Below are 25,574 nucleotides of genomic sequence, written 5' to 3'. Positions count from 1 at the left end.
GTCAAAACATCCTGTGCATGTAACATAAAAAAATAATGCCAATGAGATAAAAGTATACAAGTCTGCTTTTGTCTGTCTGTGCAGATAATTGTTCCACAGCACCTTTTATGGATGGGCGTGTGCCTCCAAAGTTTCATTTAGTAACTTAATTTAATTATTAGCAAATATGACTCAAACAGGAATAAAAACTGCATTTGTGGGGAGACTAATTTCAGAGGTGGATTAATACACATTTGGTGCACCAGTGAGTATTTCCAGCAGCAGCTGAAACTATAAACTACTGTGGGTTTGTCATCATCAAGGCACATGAAGGCCCATTCATTTAATTGTTTTGTTGACAACAATGAAGCTCTGTGTAACAAAGCGTAACATATATCAGGCTTCGGCAACACAGACAACACCAGTTTTAGTCTAGTCGGATCAATTCATTCTTGCTTTTGGTCTTTTCATTAATTGAAAACAAGAAAATTAGAGAAAATATTGCCACCCTCAGCCTTTAAAGGACGGGTTGTGTCACTGGGATTTTAAACTTGGCTTGTGTGCTACCTGTACAGTATCACATGATGTCAACACATACAACCAGGCAATCTGTTAGCACTTTAAGAGCTGCTGCTGTGAGAGTTAAGATGAGAATTAAAGAGAAAAATGTATTCACGCTCCTCACCTGATGGGAATGTGAACCTGAGCCTTGCACATGGCAGTAATGGATTTTTAAAGCTGATGAATACTGATTCACTGATGCTGATCTAGGAGAAGGTATTCCTCTTTTATAGCTATATTCATAATAATACAATATTGGTTACCAAATGTAGCTGCAAAGATAGGCCCTCGTGACAGGATATTTACAGTTGAACAATGAACTTATTATTCTTAACTCCCCTCCACCCTGATCCTCAGGCATGATGTATTACTGTAATAAGTGCGCTGCTGCAGAGTGCTGGAAACAAGGTAGTGCGTAGAGTGCTGCTGCTGCTGCTGCTGGACAAATTATGTAATGATGATACTGTATCAAAGTTTGAGCTTTTTACTGCATGATGAAGTGTATTTCTCTAACAATGCTGTACGACATTTATGCCACTATAAATTGTCCTTCCAATGATGCTGTAGTAGTAATGTGGAAATGAGGCTTGAGGTTTCATCATCTGGTACTGGTAGTTAAGCTGGACTTTGAAATACTCTTTGAGCAAAGTCTGATCTCTGCACAAAGAATATGACTTGTACCGTCAGCACGGGGGAAAAACCCGACGTCTACAAAGCATCAGCGTCTTGGGAACCTGAAACAGTCTGATTGATTTTTACACAATATGTTTTGTCAGAGCGTTTTCACAATGATTTGGATTGCTCCCGGAATAAATTGTGCTCTGCAGGTGCAGGAGAACATAATCTGGCGATTGTGTTAAAAAGGGAACATTCAAAATAGTTTTTCCCCACTAACGCATCTGCCAAGAGAGAAACAGGCCATTATCCTGAAGGATGCCCAGTGTGCAAACTGCAGACACACAAATATACAGTGCAAGGCCCTCATTAAAGCAGCTCAGCAACATGCTACAGCACTCACGACTCCGTTGCATCTTTTCCAGGCCTTACCACAGCTAATGTCTTCTCTGGATGTGGCATTTGCCACCATGGGGGTTGTTAACACTGCACTACCCGATGCTGGTGCGTCTTGCCTGTGTTGGCTGCAGGCTTATGGAGCGAAACAGCACATAAAGTTCACGGTTGAATAATTGATAGTGCGTTGGATGGGTCACAGGGTGGCAGCGAGGATGAGGAGGTGGAAGTGGAAGGCAAATGCCAGCAGATGATCACTCACTCACCTCAGCCTGTGAGGGCTTGTTAGCAGCTGGATCTGAATAGCTCTCTGCTACATGGAGATATCCAGATAATGAGATTTGGGTAATGAACCAGGGTTATATAATAGTCATATTCCATCGCCTAACTACAGAGGGATTTTAATTTAGACTGGAGAAATAATGGTCTTCTCCACAATCGCTGCAATAAGTAATTTTCAAAGGGGAACTTTAACACTAACATTACATTGCAATTAGAGCGCTTACACAGGAATTGCAACAGCATGGGCTTAGAACGGAGTAAGAGCGCAGTCAATAATCCAAATAGGCTGCATTGAAAATCGCAGAAAGTATTGCTGGCATCACAGTGACCTTCTGTTTTCCTCTCACACAACATTTTGTTAACCTTTTAGTTGTTACATTCCTCAAATAATTCCGTATGAAATGATGTTGGCAGATGCATCTCCAAAAACATCAAGAGTTCATTTTAGAGGAGGAGGCAGACGAAAAGCAGCTGAATGAGCGTTCAGCTTTAACTATAAAGGCTTAAAGGCCATCGTGTGTGATTCTGTGTGTGTACATGTTTATGTTTCAGAGCGTGTGTTTGTGTGTATGTGAATGGTCTGTGGTGGAGGCTGTGCTGGATGTGAGCAGAGGTCTCAAACAGGTGTGCAGGGAGTCCAGTCTCTCCTGTTTCTACGCTGAATACATCACCGTTTCCACTGAAACTGCAAATAAAATCAGCCGTGATTGATACCGCCTGCCACATTTTTTGCTGATTTCTCAAAGCAGCTTCTGCACTGTTTTATAGACTTGGCTGTGGCGGGGAGGCACAAATGAAATGGTCTATGGATTAGCAGAGGTGGTTACAGAGCAGAGTATCCCACTGCTGGTGTGTGCTAGCCCCCTAAGCATGGAGTTATTGATTTGCAGGTCAAACAGCATCCAGGTTAAAAGCAGGAGAAATCTGGTTGAAACTGTGAGTCGAGGTTACATGTAACCGTTGTTTCAGCAGCAGTTAAGTAACTACAGCGGATCATGTGGTGCATGTCCTAAGAGTGGAATCAGTGTTTTCAGTCATCGCACTGGCTCTGCTGAGGGCTTTGACAGTCTGTGGGTTGGATGCACATCTGAAAACAGCGGATTGGCTTGAAATTCAGGAAAGACATTCATGCTCTCCAGAGGTTGAATCCTAACTTTGGTGAGCCTGAGTTTTCCTCTAGCACCACCAGCAGGTTGACATTGTTTAACTATTGGATGGATTGGTGCAGCATTTAGCACTTGTAAAAATATGTGTGATTATTTAACTTTTCCTCCAGCGCCATCATCACATCGATATTCAAATTTGCCCAGCGCTTTTGTTTATGCATGCAGAATTAATGACATTCCCATCAGACTCAGGTGCACTTTGGGTTTAGTGCTAATTGCCATTAGCATGCTAACATGCTAAACAAAGATGGTGAACGTGGTAAACCTGCACTGTCACTGTGAGCATGTTAGCACGCTAATGGTAGCTTGTTTGTTTGAGTTAATTTTCAAACATTATCTGGTTTGAGCTTCTCAATTTTGACGATTTATGGCTTTTCTTAGTCTTACTTGTAAGATGAATATTTCGATTTTGGTCTGTTGGTCCAACAAAACAAGCAATTTAAAGACTCCAGCTAGTGCTTTTCATTATTTTCTGACACTTAATAGACTAAATGATTAAAGAAGTAATGATTAAATTCATTTTAATTATTAATATTAATTAATAATGAAATGCTCATTAAAATGTAGTCATTTAAATTACATAAAACATTAGCTGTATGTAAGACATCTAAGAAACAGTTATTTTTCAAGAGAATTTGGCCCAGTTTTCATGTTGAGCCATCGTTTAATATTGTTGATCAACCTTATTTGGAATTGAATTGTGACAATAAATCACAATTTGTTGTATTAATTGAAAACTAATAACAAACAAGCTATTGAACTTTTTGCTGGCTGACGAGTTGAGTAACATGATATATGCAGAAAAGTGGAACAGATCCATGCATTACATCATTGCTGTCAACATCAGCTTGATTATTTTGTGTTAGCTGCCAAATCATGATGCCAATCAATATTAGAAATCCTTCATCATGGATGTGGTGACATTGATTTTCACTATTTCAACCAGCCCTGCCTTCACCTGCAAAAGACAAATGTCACGCTTAATTGGAGAAAACAAATTTGGACTCTCTGGGTGTTAAATATTTATTTCTAAATTGGCCTTTAATGCAGGCAAGGTCATTATTTACCCACTCGTACTGATATATTGATCAGAAATTGATTATGGATGCACTAGCTGGCGGTGTCAGCCAGCAGCTGTGGCCTGTGGTGGGAGTCAGAGGCCAAATGCAAAGAAGGAAATGTGACAAAATGAGGTTGTGTGGGACTCTTGTGGAATGGATGTGCTGTTTAAGTTAAGCTCAGCGTGTAACTCATTAGAAAATCTTTGAGGAAGATTTTGCCCAGAGCCCCCTCCCAACCCCTCTCTCTCTCTCCTTTCCTCACCCTCTCTTTCTTTCTCTCTCTGCTCTTCCTCTCTCTTCTCTCCCTCTCCTCTCTCTCTCTTTCTGCTCTTCCTCTCTCTCACTCCCTCTCCTCACTCTCTCTCCCTCCCTCCCTCGCTCCTCTCTCTCTGCTCTTCCTCTATCTCCCCCTTCTTTCTCCCTCTCCTCTCTCACTCCTCTCCCTTGCTCCTCTCTCTCTCTCTCTCTCTCCCTCCTCTTCCTCTCTCCCTTGCCCCCCCTCTCTCTCTCCCTCCTTTCCCTCTCTCTGCTCTTCCTCTCTCTCCTCTCCCTCTCTCTGCTCTTCCTCTCCCTCTCTCTGCTCTTCCTCTCTCTCTCCCTCTCTTCTCTTCCTCCTTTCCTCTCTCTCCCTCCTCTCCCTCTCTCTTTCCTCTCCCTCCTCTCTCTCTCCCTCCTCTCCCTCTCTCTCTCTCCCTCCTCTCCCTCTCTCTGCTCTTCCTCTCTCTCTGCTCTCTCTCTCTCTCCTCTCTCTCTCTCTCTCCCTCCTCCCCCTCTCTCTGCTCTCCCCCTCCCTCTCCTCTCTCTCTCTCTCTGCTCTCCCTCTCTCTCTCCTCTCTCTCTCTCTGCTCTTCCTCTCTCTCCTCTCTCTCTCCCTCCTCTCTCTGCTCTTCCTCTCTCTCTCCTCTCTCTCACACTCAGCCAGCCGGTGCTGCAGTGGATCAGTCGCAGAGCTCTGGCGCGCCTCGCTTTTTCCGCGGCAAATCGTTTCATCTGCTGGAATACGGCTGCGCTGAAGGGGGGAGATGTAGCTGCTATTTCCGCTGCTGCATCTCTCAGTTAACACTCCAGTCGTCTTTTTATTCCTCCCAATCCTCACTCATTTGACCCGGTTGACTTGCTCTGCGCGGACTCCACTGTCTAATTCGCGCATACTGCTTTTTTTTTGTTTTTGTATTTTTTTTTTTTACGTATAAGTCGTGAGCCAGGGGCGCCCTGTCCAATATTGATGATTGGTTGCAAGCAGCAGCGTTTAGTTTAGTTTAGTCAGGCCAAATGTGCGGATTTGCATGGAAATGAGTTGGATCGCGGTTCGTTTGAAACTTGACCGATGAGCATCTTCAGGCGAGCGGCACCGTGTCCTCACATGATCGCGGCGAAGTCCGGGCTGACTGAACTGTGTTTGACTTTGTCCCGAAAGTATCCAGCACGCCATGTATAATTAACCATGCATTATGCGAAATTATACTATGACTAAATTATTCACTCGATCCGCTGAACACTCGCAATTAAAAGTAAATGGTTGGGTTACTCCGTATACCTGCAAAGCTCAACATACAATCCGAACTGCCTAAAGGAGCCGGACACGTGTTGAGTTCACTTCGTTTTTTAGTTGCAAAATTCGCACGTAAAAAATAAGCTCGACTCCGCTGCAGCACCGAGGCCAGGTCGCTCCGGTTCAACTCACCTTGAACCATGCCGGTAATTTGCAGAAGTGCAACCCGCGGGCGCGCGACGCTCCTCCGGGCATCTCTCATCGTCTTTCTCCTCCTGTGTCCACGGCCGTCCGCAGGCAAGAAGAAGCTGTACATCGGAGCGCTGTTCCCCATGAGCGGAGGCTGGCCGGGCGGTCAGGCGTGCATGCCCTCGGCTCAGATGGCCCTGGACCTGGTGAACAACAGGAGCGACATCCTGCCCGACTACGAGCTGGAGCTCATCCACTACGACAGCATGGTGAGTTCATGTGGAGGAGAGTCAGAGGAGGTGCGCACTTAAGTGATGTGTGGTGTCAGCCAGTGAGGGACCAAGCGATCTGTGTGTGCGGGCATCACGAGGAGTAGCTGACCCCGCTGAGTTAAATGTTCCGACCATCATTTCTCATCACTGCTGTGTTTCATGTCCATGCTTCTTCTTGCATCCAGCGATGTTTTCCGACTTTACGCAGCTGGCGTTGTTTTCCTCCCCGGTTTCCTCGAGAGTCAAGGCAGGTATAGTACATTTTACTTTGCCATGACAACAGCACAGGCTGCCTTTTTAGGAGCACCTGCCTTTTCCCAAGTCACAGATCTCAAAGAACTGCTTTGGGAAAAGGTCACCCCGCTGATAAGTAACCCTCAAGTGCTGGCTCTGCTTAACAAAGGGGCCTGCCATGCCATGTATAGAGCTGGTCTCTGCTAAATGAACAAACACACCTCCTGCTTGTTGCTCATCAATCATTAATCATGGTGGTATTTTAAAATGTCAGCATTATCAACCACTATAAATCCAATATCCGCCCCCCCGACTGCTTTCATTTCCCTTCCGCTGCCCCAGTTTACCACCCACTACACCGACTTAATCAAAAAGCACATTATTTATCATAGCAAAAATTCTATTCTATTTGCATTCTAATTGTTATTCTGAAAGTTTCCCTCCCCAAAAGCAACCATTTTTCTCTGCAAGGGGATGAGGGGAGACACATGAAAACAATTACTGGATCTCCCCTCTGTCTCCTCTCCTGAGGGTTATTATCAATCATGCTGCAGGACAGATGCCTGGCGAGTGGCCGGGGCACCAAACAGTTAACTGTACTGGGACTGGTTAGAAATTTGCTACGAGCTTTATTCTGATTGGTGTACACGGCTCTGCATTGGAATCCTGTTAAACAGAATAGCAGGGGGAGAGAGCGAGTGTGTGTGCATGCATGCGTGTGTGTGTGAGTGTGAGAGAGAGAGAGAGGGAGAGTTGGCATGGCAACACAGTTACTCTCGAAGCAAACCACAGAAACAAATAAGGTTTCAGCTCTGTGAAAATATGTGTGCAAATTCATATGCTGGATGTATGCAGAGCCGATAGTACAGTGCACGCTTATTCACATTCTGTTAGGCATACACCTTGTTCTTTGCAATCAAATGCTAAACAGATCAAATGTGCGCCCGTGTGCGTGTGCATCCTCTGATTACAAGTGTAGTGAAGCAGGCAGCTGCAGATGTAGCTGCCATAAACATAAAGATAAAGCAGTTGCATGAACAGATTTCATAGGGATTGGAAAACATCACTCCTCATGCTTCAGGAGACGCTGGCGCCTCGGGCTCGAGAAATAGATGCAGATCCTTTGAATAGAACAGCTCACAGAGGCTGGTATAACATTGTCTGAATGACGCTGGTTAATTCCTTGAATTAAAGTCAAGGGGGGATTTTATTGCTCTTGCTCTGGGAAGAGTGTGTTTGGAATAAGGTTTTTACCTTCTGATTGCAAATATTTTTTCACCTAGATGGAATAGTAATAAGGATCTTAGCCTCCGAGAGACAGAAAAGCAATTATAAGAGAGGGATTAATTAGCTATCATATTTACATCCTATTATTACAACTCACACCTCATTCTTGTTTGGTCAGAGGACAAATCTCCATCTTGTGAACTCTTTGTTTAACTGTGAGATTAAGATGAGGGTGTAACTGGCCCTTTGTTTGCTTGCATCTCAAGATCAAGGCTGGAGAAGCATAATTATGCGGGCAGACTCTCTTGACCTGAATTTATCATGATGAGCAACTTTTATTGCGTCTTTAAAGTCCGACAGCAGAATTGAATACGAGACGTGCATTGAAGTTGGCAAACAGGTGCCTTAACATAAACACACACACACAGATACGCACACACCAGTCCGTGACCATTAGGGTTTGGAGTATCAAGCGATGTCCTCAGCTTGTTCAACATCATACAATATTCATGAAGCTCAACACTTAATCCCAGCCTGTCCTTTTAATGGATGCAGATACCCTGTGGTAGCAGAACGGCTTGTTTCTCTGGCTATTCTGGCGACAGCATCAGACTATTTACAGCCTTCTGAGATCTACACACACAGACAGACGCACACACATGCACACACACACACACACACACACACACAGTACATGCAGACACACACTCTCTGCGCAGGCCGTTGCCATGGATATATCAAAGCCGAGACTGCAAACTTTGATCAATTATTAACAGTGATGGAGTGAGACAGTGGAGAAACAGAGAAATGGCGAAACAAGGTGCTTCCCTCACTTCCGCCCTTTATTTTAATTGGCAGCCATGACAGAATTTCTTATCCACAGTGGCATAACCAGTATTCATCACTGGTCCTCATGCATGTCCATTGGCATACAAGCCCGGAGTGGGGTGCCAGACATAATTATGAGGAAATTAGGAGATGTAGCCGAGCATGCTTTGAGATTCAATACATAGGCTGTCCCACAGGCCCTTATCTTATCCCCTCTTCACACTCTTTTTATATTATTCAATCTGGAGTGTAATTAGAGAATGTAATATGACGAGCCAGTATCTTCTCCCATTCTTCCCCAGCCCAGGGAGCCTTTGGTTTCCTTCAAAGTTTTCTCACAAGCTGGGTCTGACTGATTGGAAAGGCTACATCGGCACGTTAACGTCGACACGATATTGGCTCGGGGAATTTCAGCACCAAGGACAGCGACAGAGGTGTTGCTATCGTGTCATGTGTGTGTGCGTGTGTGTGGAGCTGTACGGATGCATTTTTATGACTGTGCACACACACGCGCATTAATCTGTGCGTGTGTGTATGTGAATGGCATTGGGGGCCGTCAAACCTGGCGCTCTCATGAGCCGAGGAGGGCTGGAAATGAAAGTGAAAATGGCGATGACCCCAGAGGGTTGTAGAAGACAGACCTCCAAGAATAGCAGAGATTCCTCAGCCTTTATTGCATACCTGCCAACACCCCTGTTTTCTCTCTATTTTTTTTTCATAAGGGAGACTGTGTGCTTTTTCACCTCTTAATGCACCATGTTCCCATTTTGTTACCAACGGTTTCATTTCTTACACTCATAGAAACACTTGAATGAAAGAAAGGCTCAACTATGGAGTCTGATCCATTTTTGCAGTTGTGTTCAAGAATAGACCCGCTTCATTATACCCTCACTGAATTTATTCAAATCAAGTTCAAGCTGTTGCTTTTGCTCCTCTTACATTAGCCACTAATGGTTTTAATGGCAAAATTTAATTACATTTAATTTCATTGACATTTATTTGAGCATCCTGTTCCATAATCTTGCAAATTGAGGCAAATTCTGACATAAGAAATCCAAGGGAGACTTATTTTATTTGTGATGAATGAGGGATTTTAGTGCTTTTTAGATTTGTTTGTCCACTATTGATTGGGTTTGGCATTGATTTACCCCTGAATAAAACAGATTCTCTCACTAATGCATGCCATTATATTTTCCCAGCAAACATTCAGCTATAATTCTTCTTTTTTTTAAATTGATGCTCTTCAGCCAAGCTGGCTTCTGTAACTATATTTACGTTTTCATTCTCCAGTGTTGCCAGTTTGATTCCAATTAAAAAAAAAACATTCATTAAAATATCAAACATCATAAACTCTTTCTGTCTAACGGCGAGATAATATGTAGCCAAATAATACTGACTTGTCTTGATAGAAATACTAAAATAACCTCTACAAGCTCAGAATCTGCACTTTTTTCTTATTTCCACTCAAGTAATATGAAAAACATATGAAAGCAAGCTGTTACTAAAAGGTCTGATGTTGGATGGTAATGATAGATTGATTAAAGAATTTTAAAATAATCAGCGTAGGCGATGAAATTCCGCTCATCAGGATATAGTTAAAACACTGTAACACCAGAAAGCTAACAAGCTTCTTCTCAGCATGCAGCCAGCCCACAGCCACAGTGACAGAGAACACAAACAACCTTCGGGAAAGAGTGTATTTAAAACGGTCTGTGCATCAGTCTGCATCTCCCTCACACCAAGATAACACAACAATTTGTTTTATGAGGAATAAGCAGAAGTGATTTTACACCAGGAACACCAGAGAGGAGGAAGTGATCTGTGAAATCAGCTGGTGCGGGGATTGATCGAAAGGAAGAGCTGCAGCCTCACGGCCCTGCATTGCACAAGGTTGCCTTTTCCTATAAGACATCAATATTGCGAAGCTGCTTTCCCAGTCAGTATTAATGATAGTAATCCATTGAACTGAAGATGGTCAGCGGTGCATGGACACTCAGTGAGGCGTGCACTTTAAGACTCTAATTATTGAAACTACTCAAATTAGGACATGGGATTCCTATACAGATTAGTTTGGAGTTGGTCAGTGAGTACAAAGGCGTAAAAACCATCCTGGTGCTTCCTCTGCCACAGATTTTGGTAATCAAGCCGCCCTGCTCTTCATGGCAGTGTCTTCATTGAAAACAAATTAATTTTATTGATTTCATCAAAATTATCTTTGATCTTTGGACCCTTGATGAATTGGGGAGCTAAGTTTTCAAGGATTTGTTCCACCGTTGGACCACAAGACCGCTTTGAAGCTAGAGAGACAACATCATAGTAAGGTTTCAAGGGTTTCAGGTTCATTGGTAACAGGTTATAGTATCATGATTGGGTATGAAAGGAGCATCCTGGAAAGGCTCAGGCGTCCACAAACAAGGATGGAGCGAGGTTCACCACTTTGTGAACACATGATTATATAAAGAAAAACTTCTTACTGTTGTCTGTAAACACAATTTGTTTGCAAATGATTGAATTGTGGTACACAGTGCTTGTGTCCTGTCGGTGGCTGGTAAAAGGTTGAAAGTTGGTAGTTTTGTCATTACAGTGATAACAACTTGAATCAAAATTCATAGAAGCTTCTCAATCTTCTGCAGCATATTTATTTTTTGTGCTGTCCATCTGACCAAATTGAGCATTTTTGCCAGAACTAAACTGACTCCAGTGTTAGCAAATGTGGAGTGATTCATTCTTCACCTTCGAAACACAACAAAGTATTCTAAACTTAGGTTATACTTACATGCTTTTCCAAAGCTTTCAGCTGTATTCCATGGCCACCTTAAAAGGGAACTCCACTGATTTTACACATTAGGGTCTCTTTTCAGGTGTAGGAGAGTAGTACTGTATATATATATATATACATATATATAAGTTATATAAAACCTTTTGTGGCTCCAGATGAAGCTGCACAAAGCCAACCAGTGGCATCTTTTGGTTTCAATGGTTAGCCAGTGGACAGATGTGTTACACTGGCGGTCATGGTACGTTTATAATTGCTAATTAGGTCAGAAGTGCAAACAAATGTTCGTATGGGAATGGATGCAGGCTCAGCACTGTCTATTGTCTGCTTTGCCCTTTTCTCCCGATATGGTCACCTCGCAGTATGATCTCCCAGTGGGCTGCCGAGCACCCACTGAATCGAATGCAGGAGACATTAAAGATGCTGTGACCTTGGTTTTCTACAGCAATCACCTTGATGACTTGCACAGTTTAAATAAACGTCTCCTAAAAGTGTTTCTGCAGCCCAATAAATCAAAGGTTGATTAGGATCAAGAAATGAAACCACATTGACTTCAATGTGGGAAAGTCAATATTTTGAGCTTAATAGAGTTCAGGCTATATTAGCCAGTGCATGTAAACATCCTGACTTTTTCTGCAATGGCATGACACCTCTGTAATTCCGCCCAATCTAGAGTTAATGGGAAACACATCACTCAATAAGAGTCCCAGCTATTCCACATATTCCTGTGTCTTGACTGGTGATTACGTCTTCAGAAAAAAATCCACCTCAAAAAGACAATTCAGCCGTTGAGACAAACACCCCAATTAGGGTCGTCGGCGTCACCGGCCAGGGTGTGATTGTCTGTGACACTCGTCTGGAGTGTATTCTTTAAAATGTGCCTGTGTGTGTTTGCGCTCGCGAGCTGAGCCATATCTCCTCTTCCATGCCGAATCATTAGACGTGTCAGGTTAGTTTATCTGTGACTCTGATGAGCGGCGCGGCGGTGATGGGCTATCTGGCTGACAGAGCAGTGATGGATCATTCCAGCCACCCTCTCGCCACCTAGACATGCTGCAAACGACTTCATTGGAGTGTTGTAATGACTTGTGATGGCGGCTGTTTTGGTCGTCTGGCTCACTTTTGTTTGGTTCCTGTCTGTCTTTCTGTTTTTATGTCTTGATCTGTGGACAGCGTGCCGTGTTTTGACGATGCACTCTCGCTGTGTTTCGGACACGGACGAGAGTTTTTTCCTTTTCCTCCTCCGAGCCGTCTTTTCTCTTCACATTTGCATCTGCTCTTTTTGCTGCTCTCTGCTACTTTTGTGCCATTTGCCTTAACTTTATCTTGACCTCGTCTGTTTTGGTCTTTTCCTTTCCCTTGCTTGTCCTTTTCTTTATCCTTCTTGTCTTTTCTTTTAACATTTGCTTTGGCCTTTTTGTCGCTCCCTGCTACTTCTGTCATTTCCCTTTACTTTATCTTCTCTCCTCTGTTTTCTCCTTTACAGTCGCCTCCATCTCCCGTACTTCATTGCTTATTTGTTTCTTCCTCGCCCTCTGTACTCATTCCATCTGTCTCCCTCACCCTTATCTTTTCCATTTCCCTCCCTCTGGCTCCTCCATTTCTGTCTCTCCCCCTATTCCTCTCCCTTTCTGTCACCTCAATTATTTTCTCTTCCGTGTTATTGATCCACCCATCTGTTCATCTCGTCCATCCATTTAACACCTTGCCACTTTGTCCTTGCAGTGTGACCCGGGAGAAGCCACCAAGTTGCTGTATGACCTTCTGTACACCGAGCCCATCAAGATCGTCCTAATGCCCGGCTGCAGCGGCGTCTCCACGTTAGTGGCCGAAGCTGCTCGCATGTGGAACCTCATAGTGGTGGGTGACTGTTTAGTACGCACTTTCAACCCATTTTTTCAATCCCTAGTCATTTTAACCAAGAGATTTTCAAGTTGTTGAAGACGTGGAGTGGAGGCAGAGGTGTGAGGCTTGATTTGTACATGTGTGCTCCTTCTAAGATTCATAAATCTGAACACACAGGCATGATACACACATGTTTAGATTCAGTGTGACTTACACTTGCCGGATATATATTTCATTTAATGCACTTTTTAAAAATCTGATGTCAAATCAAATTTAAAAAAACGGATGATCCTCATAAGTTCCGAACTTGCCTAAGAATCCTCATGTTTTTAAGTTTTCCTCAGTATCAGTTACCCAGTGATTGATGGGTAATAGCTAATTTGGCTTTCAGTGGTGCCAATTTGGCAAAATGTATGCAAATAAAGGCTAAAGCTAACTAGCAAGGGCCAGCTAACTCGCTTGAAGTAAAGTAATGCGTGAGTATAAAGAGTCAGCTTTTCTCACTTTCCTCTAGTAGCATCCAGTTATGCACATAGTTTTGGTTTTATGTGTTCAGCTTTTGAGATATCTGTCTCTGAGGTTTCAGCCACTACCCTAAAACAATGGAGGTGAATGGAATTTTGTTTGTGAGATTCACAGCACTGAGAAATGACATTTAGAGATTCAGCAGCAACATCTCTTTCCAGTGTCCCCGTTCCTCTGGAAAATCCACAGAGCACACTGTCAACAGTTTTCATAGGGACTTTTTTTTTTCACTAGAAAATTGACAACGACAATAGTTCACAGCAAGGTCTGTGGATTCACTCCCAGGTGGATTAGATGGAGGCAGAAATCTCCTCTCTCAAAACTCAAACACATAGAAGTGAAACTGCACAGCGCACATGTTCAGAATTTGACTTGGTTAAATCTTAAAGCAACACTACACCACTTTTCCAAATGAAAAGTTAAAGCCATAAACAAACATGCTTAATTCAATACAACCTTACTTGGTCTGGTATGACCGGTAGCTAATGTTGGCTAATGTTAGCAAACATCAGGTAGATTTTTCAGTATCAGTTAGCTGTATCACTTGCCACTTGTGCTACGTTTTAACATACAAGATTATCATGTAATTGTCTTTTGGGACTACAGGTGCAAAATTACAAACAGTGGTCTCACTTTAAAAACTCAATAGTAGAGTACAGTGCAGCAATATTTCTAACTATTTCCTAGCATTCACACCCACGCCACACAGCACTGGGCCAGGTGTGTGTAGGTGAGACGGTAAACATGGTTTGAACTCTCTCAGCCCCTCTTTTTTTTATTCTACACACAACTACTTAGTTTTTCATGTGTGCAACCAGTTGCACGACTACAAATGACTGTCTTCAAATGCATTCATCCTTGTGTGTTATACAATTATGGCATCTTTCCCCTTTTTATGACTGCTCGCTTTTCATCCTCCCCCGATTCATAACAACTATAAACACTTTTGTTTTCAGACTTTGCCGATTTTCAGCCAGCTTTGTATCATTGCAGTGTGGGTAGCATATGCAAATGAACAATGTGGAACTCCCCTCCATGTTGCCTGCACCAAGAGCTCTCTGCTCATTTACTGGAAGTGTCAGACTTTTGCAGGCTTTTAGTTGCTCTCTGGTTGTTGCAGGTTTCCTACCTTTTGAGCTGTGGGGGGGAATACCACAGCCCCTTTTCTCTGTTTTCTGTCGTCATGCAGCACCAGTTTAACAAATAATTGCATCTTTCTGCAGCATAGGCAGCCCAGTTTTATGAAAAGACCATCTTTCCAGCAGTACAATACCCCTTTAAGCCTGACCCTGATACTGTAAATAGAGGAGGCTATAGTTGGAACAATTTCTGTCTTAGTGAGGACTTGCCTTAAAGCTTGTTGCTTTTTCTCACAAAGACATTACATTGGTTTGGGAGACCCTTTAGTCCAAAGTGACTTAAACAACTGCCCCGATCCTCTGTAGGGAACAAGAGCTAGATGCCAAACAACAGCGAAGAAGACAATATTGCCTCCTGTCCTATATCTCTGTCTCTTGTCGACTTTTGTTCCAGATAGCAGGGGTGAGGGACATGAGCTGATAACAAACCTTGACACTGATGGTGAAATCTTTAGATCTGTTTGTGCTGGAAGAATATTGCCCCGCTGTTTTCTGCAGGCAAACGATGTAAAATGTTCTACAGTGCTGTTTGGACGCTGACATCCATCTAAATGATCTTTTGTACTTGTGGTAATTATACGAAGTTCCCCAAATCAATACTGTACTTGTTTATTGATTTTAAAATACTTCACACAGCACTTTTTAAATTATTGATGACACTTAACAAGGCAGTTTAACAATGTTGCATTGACAGCGACACTAAGTGCAAGACAAAACATACGGCTTCACCTCACATACTGCATGATAATACATTTATAACAAGTACAAACACGTCCCCGATCTCAAGAGATCTGCTGCCGTCTTCAGCTGCTGTCATTTTCTGAAAAAACTCTGCCTTTCATGCCTTCATCAGTTTGTTTATTTTGTTTATCTCATTCTCCGTCTTCTCTTGATCTGCCTCTCTGTCACTCACTGTGTTCTGCTTATTAGCTTTGTCCCATAATTGAAGTTTCATCCAGAGATTAGTCATCGAGAACAATCAGTTCTAGTGGCTGGCATCTGCCCCTCTTTCTCGTTTCTGGTCTTTCTCTCTTTGTCACTCCTTCTTTCCTCATCATTAAAAACTCTTTTCCACTCTTTGACTCTTTGCCTTCCTCTTTTCTCTGTCTGCCGCTGCTGCCTGGAGCTGGTCTGCTCTATTTCAGCCTCTCTCTCATTCCTTCCTTCCTTCCTCCTTTCCATCTCCACTGTCTTTCTCTCCCACTCTTCATTTCCGCCTCGCTCCCTCAACTCGAGCAGCCGATTCTCCCCACACACAAAGGGATCTGTCTCTCTTTACTACACGCCACCACTGGCACAACCTCCTAACCGCCACACTCAATTATTTCTGTACGCTGCCTGCCTGCAGGATCCTCCTCGCATGTCAAACAGCCTCATCAGAGTGCCGGGGAGGCAAAAGCAACCTCCATTTCTGGACGCTGATCAAGGAGGGGCCCTCGATCTGCTCCTCTTGGCAAAGTGTTAATTTGATCTCTCATCTCTCTTTCTAAAAGCTCTGTAAGCCATTGATGGGCATTGATCTACTACTACAAGGCCACAGGAGAACTGAGGAACTGAGAATCTAGAGACATTGTTTGTGGTTTTTGGGAAGCTTTGACGTGGAACTTCGCCTGTCTGTTGCGCAGCTACATCGGTCTATTTCTGCCACAGCAGCTTTTTGCTCAGTTTTAGTTTTGTTACTGCTTTCGTGACTGGTGAGGCTTTATTTGAGTGTTACCATGAGGACAAGCTTGCGCCTCGTAGTTTGATTTTCAGGTTTTGACTTCAGTTAAACGATAACAGTCTGCCTGGGTTGTAGCACATTAAATCCTTGCAAAAATCTGATCTGAAAAACTATAAAATGCATCAAGGCCGAGCTGTGTGTGACTGGTTGACTTTAAAGGTTCTGTTCACCCAAATGACATAAAAAGCCATGCTTCTCACTCACCTCCAGTCGTATCTCTTGGAAGTTTATTGCTGGTTTTATTTGTCCAGGGTTTGAGATATTGGCCCCTGAGATTCTGCCTCTGCTACAATCAAGTTTATTGGAATTTCATTTGTGGTGCTCCCAGCATTGAGAAATGGTCATTATAATTTCAACAACCGCATGCCAAAGGACGACTGTGTCTGAAATTGCTCCCTGTATAATAGACATTCAGTAATTTGCTCTATAGTGAGCAATGAAGTGAAATTTTCAGCACTTATGGATAATCTTTATTGTGCGTTGACAGGTGGAGGGTTGCATGACTGTAATTTTTGCATTGTGGGGTTGTTAGCAGATCAGTGTCTGCGCCCTTTTAAACCTGTTTCTGAAGGAGATGTTTATCTAGAATAACTAAATGTTGTTATATAAATAACTCTTATCCACGCTCTGCTGATCCCCTGACTTCTCCTATAGCGCCACCACCAGGTCAAACTTTTTCACTCATTCAGTAAAATATCTTGAAATCTTGAAACAAGGCTTTTCTCAGTCATTAACATCATCAGATACCTGCCTCACCTGCCCTGTAGACGCCCCCAGTGTGTTCCCACCAATCCCAGTCAGAAGCACACCTGTTTCCCATTCCCTCATTAGCTCCCCTGCATATATACCAGCCCTCTTTCCCCAGTCAGATCATCTAATGTACTGCCCAGTCTTAATGTTGCAGCCTTTGTTCCCGACCCCAGCCTGTTCTCAGTTTCGCCTGCCCCCTGCCTGCTTAGTTTGCCCTCGCTGACAGTTTACCTGTTGCCGAACTCTGCACTGAACTCTAAACAAGCTAACGATTGATTGCTTTCAGCTGCTCTGCCATGAGTCTTGTTTGTGAGTCCACTTCTCTGTGTGCTGAACCATCACAGGAGCTCCGGAGCACAGCGGCAGGATTAAGCTGTAAGAAGCTTTGTCTATAAGACTTGTTAGTCGGATTGATTCATTGTTGGTTTTGGTCGTTTCATGCGATTTGTTGAAGTAAATAAAATGAGTGAAATATAGAGTATAGCCAGCCCTATCCTTTAAGATTTGACCCTTTCACAAACACCTTTATTATTTAAGGCAGGCATGTCCAAACTATTCCATAAAGGGCCGTGTGGCTGCAGGTTTTCGTTCCAACCAAGGAGGAGCACACCAGGCCAACCAATCAACATCAAGGGATCTCTTAGTTATCAGCTGAAAAGTGAGATCAGCTGATTAAATGAGTCCAGTCTGGTGCGCTCCTCCTTGGTTGGAACGAAAACCTGCAGCCACACGGCCCTTTATGGAATAGTTTGGACATGGCTGATTTAAGGTGTCATCCACAGAAGCTGCTTCTGTTTTCTCCACATCTGTCACTGCTGCGCCCAGATCAGCTGTCACTTCCTGTATAGTTTCCCTTCTTTCGTTCCGATGCCTTCGTCTACCTGCCCGTGCCTGCAGGGATTTGTTATTGTGGAGAGTCCACATTGTACATGACATTTGACATCTATCATCAAGCCCCCTTTCGCTCCCAGTGGTGAAAATCCCAGCGCTGTACCGGTAATGGGGCTGAGATTAGAGCTGGGGAGGAGGATAGGCTGTCTGTATCTGTAATGGTTCCCTAAACGGCAGGTTCCTCATTTTAAAGGAAGCCTGTCGAGGATTTTATCTTGAGTTGTCACTGGGAAACTAATTGTTAGAGGAACAGTCTTCTCTGTGTTTCGGTTGGCATTTTCCACCATCCATCTTCCCCGCTGATTTGGACGCACATCTCTAGCAGTCTGCCTCTTGTGGGAATTGTGCCTGAGAATTCAAATTATATGGGTCCAAATGAAAGAAACAGATGATAACCGAGGCTCCTGTTTGCAACAACAATAATTACATTTTTTTTCGTGTTTGCAACGTTTGTAATAGTACAATGTGTTGTTACAATTTCATGCCAATGTATGCATGGGAAATCCTGCGTGCGGTGTGTTATTTTTTTTGTTGAAATTACAGAGTTTATCGGCACACCTGATAAGCCGGAGGGAAGCTAAAAGGAGGGCGAGAGGGAGGGGGTGTCGATGAAAATGAGAAAATGGGAACGGGGATTTTTTCTCTGGTTCTGTCTTTTTGCTGGCTTTCCTCTCTGTTGTTTGCTGTTTGAACCAGTCACCATCAAAGAACACTGTGTACAGGGGAAGAACAAGAGAGTCCCGATTTGAATGTGTTTTGATTGAAGTCTGTTTACTACTGATGCCTTGAAGGACCTTCAGAAGTATATTTTTTCCCTTTGCTTTCCTACTAAACTTCTACATCTCTTCCTCCTTCCAGCCTTAGTAACTGCTTCCCTCTCCTTTTTCTCCGTCTCTGTCTCATGTTTCACAGCTGTCCTACGGCTCCAGCTCCCCGGCTCTGTCCAACCGCCAGCGTTTCCCCACCTTCTTCCGCACGCACCCGTCGGCCACCCTTCACAACCCCACCAGGGTGCAGCTCTTCCAGAAGTGGAAGTGGACCCGCATCGCCACCATCCAGCAGACGACAGAAGTCTTCACCTCAGTCAGTAGCTTTAATCTTCTTCATCTCACCTCCATTTTATCTCCAGCTCTCGAAATCTCCTTTCTCTTATCTCCCCCACTTGCTTTTCAGCGCTCTCTCCCTGTCCTTACTTTGGCCCCGTCATTTTTGTTGGTTTCCTGATCGCCCGCCTGCCTCTGGATGTTTGTTTATGACAGCTGTTTTGTTCTCAGGCTATGCAATGCTCCTTCAAGCGATCTCTCCTGGCTATTGATGGGGGATTTTTGAAGTAATTTGTTGGAGTATTGGTTGTGAGAAGTATTGATCAAGCAATACATCACTCCCAGGCACGGCGGTCGATAGCATGACACTTGGGTTGGTTCCTGTAATAGAGGTTAATGATCCCGCTCTCATATTCTTTCCTCTCCTTTCTCACATTCTGCTTCTTTTCACTCGTGTTCTTTGTCTAGAAATCTATTCTCTCCCATGCTGCCTTTATCATGCATCCCCACACTGGCCATCCCTTTCTTGACATTTCTCATATACCCTTCAGATTTTTTTTTTTTTAATGTTTTTTGTCTCTTCGGACTTGCTTGCCTTTCTTTTGTCTTTTTCTATAATCTCAACCCGCCACCTCTCTGTGGCCCTCTCTGCTCAGATGCCTCTCTAACCTCCCCCTCCTCTCCCCCCTCTCCCTGTCTGTCTCCCTCTGTCCGTCCCTTTCATCTCACAGACTCTGGACGATCTGGAGCAGAGGGTGAAGGAGGCAGGCATCGAGATCAGCGTTCGCCAGAGTTTCCTCACCGACCCGGCTGTCGCTGTCAAGAACCTCAAGGTGCTTTGATTAAAAATTCACCTCAGCTGCTGGTCGTCTCCCTCTCTCCCCCTCTCCGGCTCACAGCTGCACACGATACCATTAGCATAGAGGTGATTTGATAGAGGAAATTAATGCGCCATGCTAATTAGCAAATCCCGAACAGAAGTACGTGCCGTCCTGCGAAGCAGCAGGAACTTTGGCACGCTTTGCTGCCACATCGTGCTGTGCTGAAGTGAAGTCATATTGCTGCTGCTGCTGCTGCTGTAACTTAGCAATGTTTTGTTTTCATGTTCTGATGCAGCGCCAGGATGCGAGGATCATCGTGGGGCTCTTTTATGAGACTGAAGCCAGGAAGGTGTTTTGTGAGGTTAGTACCTTTTCCCGCTCAATTGATCCCAGTAGACTGAACCTGACTGGCTATTAGCAGAAATTGAGCTCTGTAATGAGCTGTTTGAATGTCTGAATGAATTTCCTTGTTTGGCAGTGATACAACATACTCAACACATCTCTGGGAATAATTCTCCTCATGCTTATTTATCATTCTCTCCCTCCCTTCATCCACCCTTCGTATTGGCCTCCCTCCCTCCCTGCTGCAGGTTTTCAAGGAGAAGCTGTATGGGAAGAAGTATGTGTGGTTCCTGATAGGCTGGTACGCAGACAACTGGTTCAAGATCAAAGACCCAGCTATCAACTGTACAGTGGAGAACATGACGGAGGCCGTGGAGGGACATGTGACCACTGAGATTGTCATGCTGAATCCTGAGACTGTCCGCGGCGTCTCCAACATGGTGGGAACACTGATTATATTATATATATAATAAATCTTATTTGATGTTAATCGATTGACAAGGAATGGAAACATCTAGAAACAACTGCTTAAGTGATTCTTTAGTTCATAAATAAGAAGTCACATTTATGTTGATACATCACAATGTAAGTCCAATGCAAGATTATAACGAGATTATAATGACATCAAATAGAGCACACCTGTGCTTCATCATACAGTACACATGAGAAGCTCCCAAATGTATTTCCTTAGATCCAAATACATGGGAAACTGCCAGATACAAAATGTCACAAACACTGAGGATAAATTAATGCAGAAAGCAATCGGTAAATCAGAATAATTACGTTAAAGGGAAGAAAAGTTTGCACAAAACACCTGTGTATCCATCATGAAGTAATTACAACCCTCAAACGTGTCACTAACTGCATTAAATGACTTTCATGGAAAAATATTCAGAAAAGGAACAGACTGGTCGCCACCAATTATCACCTGTGTTTTTGCACCCAAAAGGTGAAAAGAAAAATGGGGAGTGAGTGCAAATGCGATGCTTATTATGCACCAGAGTCTGCAATTAAAATAAATAAATAAATAAACCACAGTGTTTGTGCTTGCAAACACTTGTAAAAAAATCAGTTCTGCAGCACCTACAAAAATGATGGAAACATTAGCATGTTGTGGTCGTGAGCATGTTAGCACGCTGATGTCAGAGCTCTCTTCCTGTCTTGGATTTCCTGCTAATGTCGGTTGAGCTCTTTGCTCATCGTGGTTAACGCTCCTCTTCCCTGACAAACGTCTTCTCCAGCCTTGTTAAATAGATCAGTTCCCATGAGATAGAGTTTCTTTTTTCATTGCACTGCATATGACCTGAATCAACGTTATGTTTTACCAGCCACTGATAGAGGGTGGAAACATAGATATTTATTACTGTCACACTCTTTCTGAACATCTTCGCTCAGCTTCTCAGGTACCTGTCGTTCTCTGCTTCTCTTTTGCCTGTCGCTCTCTTCTGTTCACCTCCTCTAATCCTCTTAAACTGTCTCTTCCTCTCTCCGTCTGCCCCATTGTTCGACCTTCTTTGACTCTGCTGGTCTGTGGTGGATCATCCTTTCATTCTTCTTGTTTACCCACCTCTCCTCTCCCTTCCCCTTATCATTTCCTCATCCCCACCTTCTCCACCGTCCCCCCCGTCTCCCCGTGCCCCTCCTTCTCCCTCTCGCACTTCATCAGCAGCTGTTGTTTATATTCATACAGCACCTGCCACTACCTGCTGATTTAGCTGTTGACGTGCTGCTCGACGGGTGATAAGAATTACAGCCAGAACTCCTGCTCATAGTCAATCTATTCAAATTCAATTTCCAAGTTTGAAATTGGCATATTTCTTCTAGATAGAGCTCTTAGATGAAGGTAGTGTGCCAATACTGCAGGGTCTGCAATAAACACATTGTCAGCTAGTTTTCAGTAGGTAGTGGCAGATTTAAATGGCAAATGCCAAGGTAGAATTTCAATGAGATGACTTTCAAATTGGGGGTGTGTAGGCCTAATTGGCCTCAGAGAATCCACAGGGACACCAGGATGATTGGAAGCAATAATTTCCCATCACGCATGTATCCCCGCTTTCAGAGGGAGATAATGTTTATTGGTGTTTAATTACAGAAACGGTTCTAAACAGCTTAATTGTACACTTGAGAGAAAAGGAATATGTTGATGTAAAGTTGGTGTGATGGTTTCAAGTTGATGCCACAGAATTTGCTCTGGAGCCACATTTCAAAATCTGATTTTTTTTATAAGTGAGTCTCTTACTTCCTCGCTGCAGCCAGATGTTCGTGGATTATACTTACATTAAATGTCAGTTAAAAGCAAGAACATAATAATCTCCATCATTAGAGCCAATACAGAAATAGTACTTCTCCTGCTTTTACAACTTACTTTGGCTAATTTTCTAAATTTGCAAAAGGGGCATCTGTAATCGAGGAAAACTTCCCTTGTCTGTAACAAACCTGTAAACAAATATTTTAGCTCCCTTCATAGGTTATGTCAGAATATTTAAAGCAAGAGTTAAACATTTTAGGGGAAGAAGCTTATTTGTTTTCTTGCCAAGAGGTAGATGAGAAGATTGATACCACAAATACAAATATGAAGCTACTATCTTAGCTTAGCATAAAGGCTGGCAGCAATGGGAAACTGCTAGCCTAGCTCTGTTAAATACACCTCTGAAGCTCACAAATCAACAAGTTATATTTGTTTGTTTAATTTGCACAAAGACTAGTTGCTGGTATGAGAAGTTGTGGTTTTATCGGGTGCTATTCCCTGGATTATTTCAGAAATGGTACATCTTTTCTAGGTGGGTTTTGTTAACCTGGGACTAATTTACACGTTGCATCCCATGTGTTTCATTCGGCATACAAATGGAAATGTGCCTTTGGACAGAGGCAGGCTCGCTGTTTTTCCCTAGCTTCCAGTGTTTATATGCTAAGCTAAGCTAATCACATGCTCCCGCTTTACATTTATCTTACAGGCATGTGGGTGGTATCAATTTTATAACCTCACTCTCAGCAACAAATTTTATTAAATAAAACATGTCATCTGGTTCACTCAAATGCTCACCTTGTGCGACTTTGAGTCAAAACCCTGACTCTGCATTTAGAAATAGTGCCCCCTGCTGACAGACTTGATATCCACCATTCTCCTGATTGTTTGTCATGGGTGTACAGGCTGGGTTTGAAGGATTGCGGCTCTTCCTCGATTTCATCCTGGGTGTTAAAATATTGTCACACCTTTTTTTTTACCAGCAGTATATCCTTTAAAGCCCTGGAAACATGGTTTCAACTCTTAAATTTAACTTCTAAGTTATGAAAAATCACTCATACTTTTCAAGCTCTTGTGTGTTCATGTAGAACTAACCCCACAAGTGTTCCAGATGATTCACCACTGCTTCCCTTTAACAGTCTCCTCCTCTTTGCCACTAAGTAATAGTCACAGTAATGTCTAGAAATAGAAATATAAAAATGCCCTTAATGTTATCCTGCAGCATTGCATTTCTTCAGAAGGACTCCTCTTTGATATGCTGTCTGTCCTGTTTCTATCAGACATCGCAGGAGTTTATCGCTGCCTTGATGTCTCGTCTGGGTGGCATGAACCCTGAGGAGACCGGCGGTTTTCAGGAGGCCCCTCTCGCCTACGATGCAGTGTGGGCTCTGGCCCTTGCCCTCAATAAGACCGTGGCGCCGTTGAAGGCCAAGGGCCGACGATTGGAGGATTTCAACTATAACAACCATGACATCACCTCGGAGATCTACAGGGCTCTCAACACAAGCTCTTTTGAGGGAGTTTCAGTAAGTGCAGAGGAAGAGAAAAAAGATAGAAAAGGAGTACAGATGATAAAGACAAATGTTTATGTCCTAATTTTCTATATATATGTGTGAGTGTGTGTGAATATGCAGTGTTTTGTCCTGGTCTCTTGACTGCTGTGGTTTTAACTCGTCCAGCTCCAGTTGTTGCTTTTCATGATCAAATTTCGCAGAGTCACGCGCGTTTCAAACCTCTGCGCAGTGGCCTGAAATGTGACACGTATACGTGTGCAACAGGGAGGAACAAATGTAAAATTGTGCTTGATATCACAGTCAGTGATCGCTTAAATTTTTCTTTTAAAAGAGTATAAATCTTTCTGGTAGAAATACATAATGCTTCATAGTCATGACAAATTATATCTTCATTTTAATGCAGACAGTAGCAGTAATATGGTGGACCAGCGAGAGCAGATAGTCTGCATACTCGTTGTTGTATCGCCACATTACTGCATATTAACTACACATTAGCTTATAGTCTGTGCTTGTGTTTGTGTGTGTTAGACGCCACCTGCTGTATTTGAAGGTTAGCTAGTAGCTTTACTTCATTACACGTACACACAAATTCTAATTAGTTATGCTCGATCATTCTGTATTCAAACACATTTGAGTTACCCAACAAACAAATCCAGCAAAATTATGTAGCGAGTAGAAATAGATATTATAGATTTAGATACAAGGACCTGAGGCAAATCTAATGCAAACAGCTCTGACAAATATTCCACCTTTATGAAGATGATAATGATCAATGGCCCTCATGTTTGCCAGTGCTGTGTGCAAAACATTAGAAGCACCTCGATATAATGCAGCATTTATGGCAGAGCTGTTGTGTTGGGTTGCATTAGAATGTGCAGGTGTACCTAATGAAGTGTCCGCTGAACAGGCGTTTTAAAAAGAAACATAGTTAAAGGCAAAAATTACAACTTCGGTCTTATTTTTATAGTTTTTGGCCATTATGTCTGTTAAATGCAATAACACTGTCCTCACCAACGTAATGAGATTTGGGAACACTGCAGCATCGCTACAATGAAGTCTGATGGGGCGAGATAAAATCAGATGAGGCTGTAAACAAGCCGACAGTTTATCCACATAATCTAAACTTCTTCATTTGGAGATAAAACCTAAAGTGATGGATGCTGCAGTTGGACAGTTTGGGTAATAACTTCACTGTTTGGGTGAATTGGTTCCCAGATCTCAGCAGTTATCTTAGTACAATCTTCTATACCTTTGGCAGAGGCAGGCTAGCTGTTCCCCCCCTGTGGCCAGTCTTTGTGCTAAGCTAAGCTAACTGCCTGCTGGCTCTAGCTTCATATTTAGAGTGCAGACCAGAGAGAGGTATCAATCTTTTCATCTAGCCCTCGGCAAGAGAGCAAATAAGTGTATTTTCTCAAAATGTCTCAACTATTCCTTTAAGGAAGGAATTTATCATTTGCAGTAAAAAAAAACAAACAAAAAGCTTCCTCCTGTCTGTGTCTCAGGGCCAAGTGGTGTTTGACGCCCAGGGTTCCAGGATGGCAATGACTCTTATCGAGCAACTGCAAGGTAAAACACTCCCACACTGCCCTCCCACAGATGTTGTACTGCAGAATCTGGTCTAAACAGTAAATGCCAGTCATTCATCAAAAAACAAATCA

At 43.2% G+C, this 25,574-nt stretch overlaps 1 protein-coding gene across 1 annotated transcript in view; it reads left to right on the top strand.

Annotated features, from left to right (window-relative positions):
* Window positions 1-25,574, top strand: part of gabbr1a (gamma-aminobutyric acid (GABA) B receptor, 1a) — a 66,075-nt gene that overhangs the window by 10,796 nt on the left and 29,705 nt on the right. The window contains exons 6-13 of the mRNA XM_041942751.1: window positions 5,850-6,010; window positions 12,804-12,938; window positions 18,864-19,034; window positions 19,726-19,827; window positions 20,111-20,176; window positions 20,406-20,597; window positions 23,683-23,928; window positions 25,419-25,482. Coding sequence (XP_041798685.1) covers window positions 5,850-6,010; window positions 12,804-12,938; window positions 18,864-19,034; window positions 19,726-19,827; window positions 20,111-20,176; window positions 20,406-20,597; window positions 23,683-23,928; window positions 25,419-25,482 — 1,137 coding nt within the window. The remainder of the gene's footprint in view (window positions 1-5,849; window positions 6,011-12,803; window positions 12,939-18,863; window positions 19,035-19,725; window positions 19,828-20,110; window positions 20,177-20,405; window positions 20,598-23,682; window positions 23,929-25,418; window positions 25,483-25,574) is intronic.

Source organism: Chelmon rostratus, chromosome 8 (genome assembly GCF_017976325.1).
Source record: "Chelmon rostratus isolate fCheRos1 chromosome 8, fCheRos1.pri, whole genome shotgun sequence".
In the NCBI taxonomy this organism is placed as follows: domain Eukaryota; kingdom Metazoa; phylum Chordata; class Actinopteri; order Chaetodontiformes; family Chaetodontidae; genus Chelmon; species Chelmon rostratus.
Note: the sequence above shows the minus strand (reverse complement) of the source record. Positions and strands in the feature narration are given on the sequence as shown.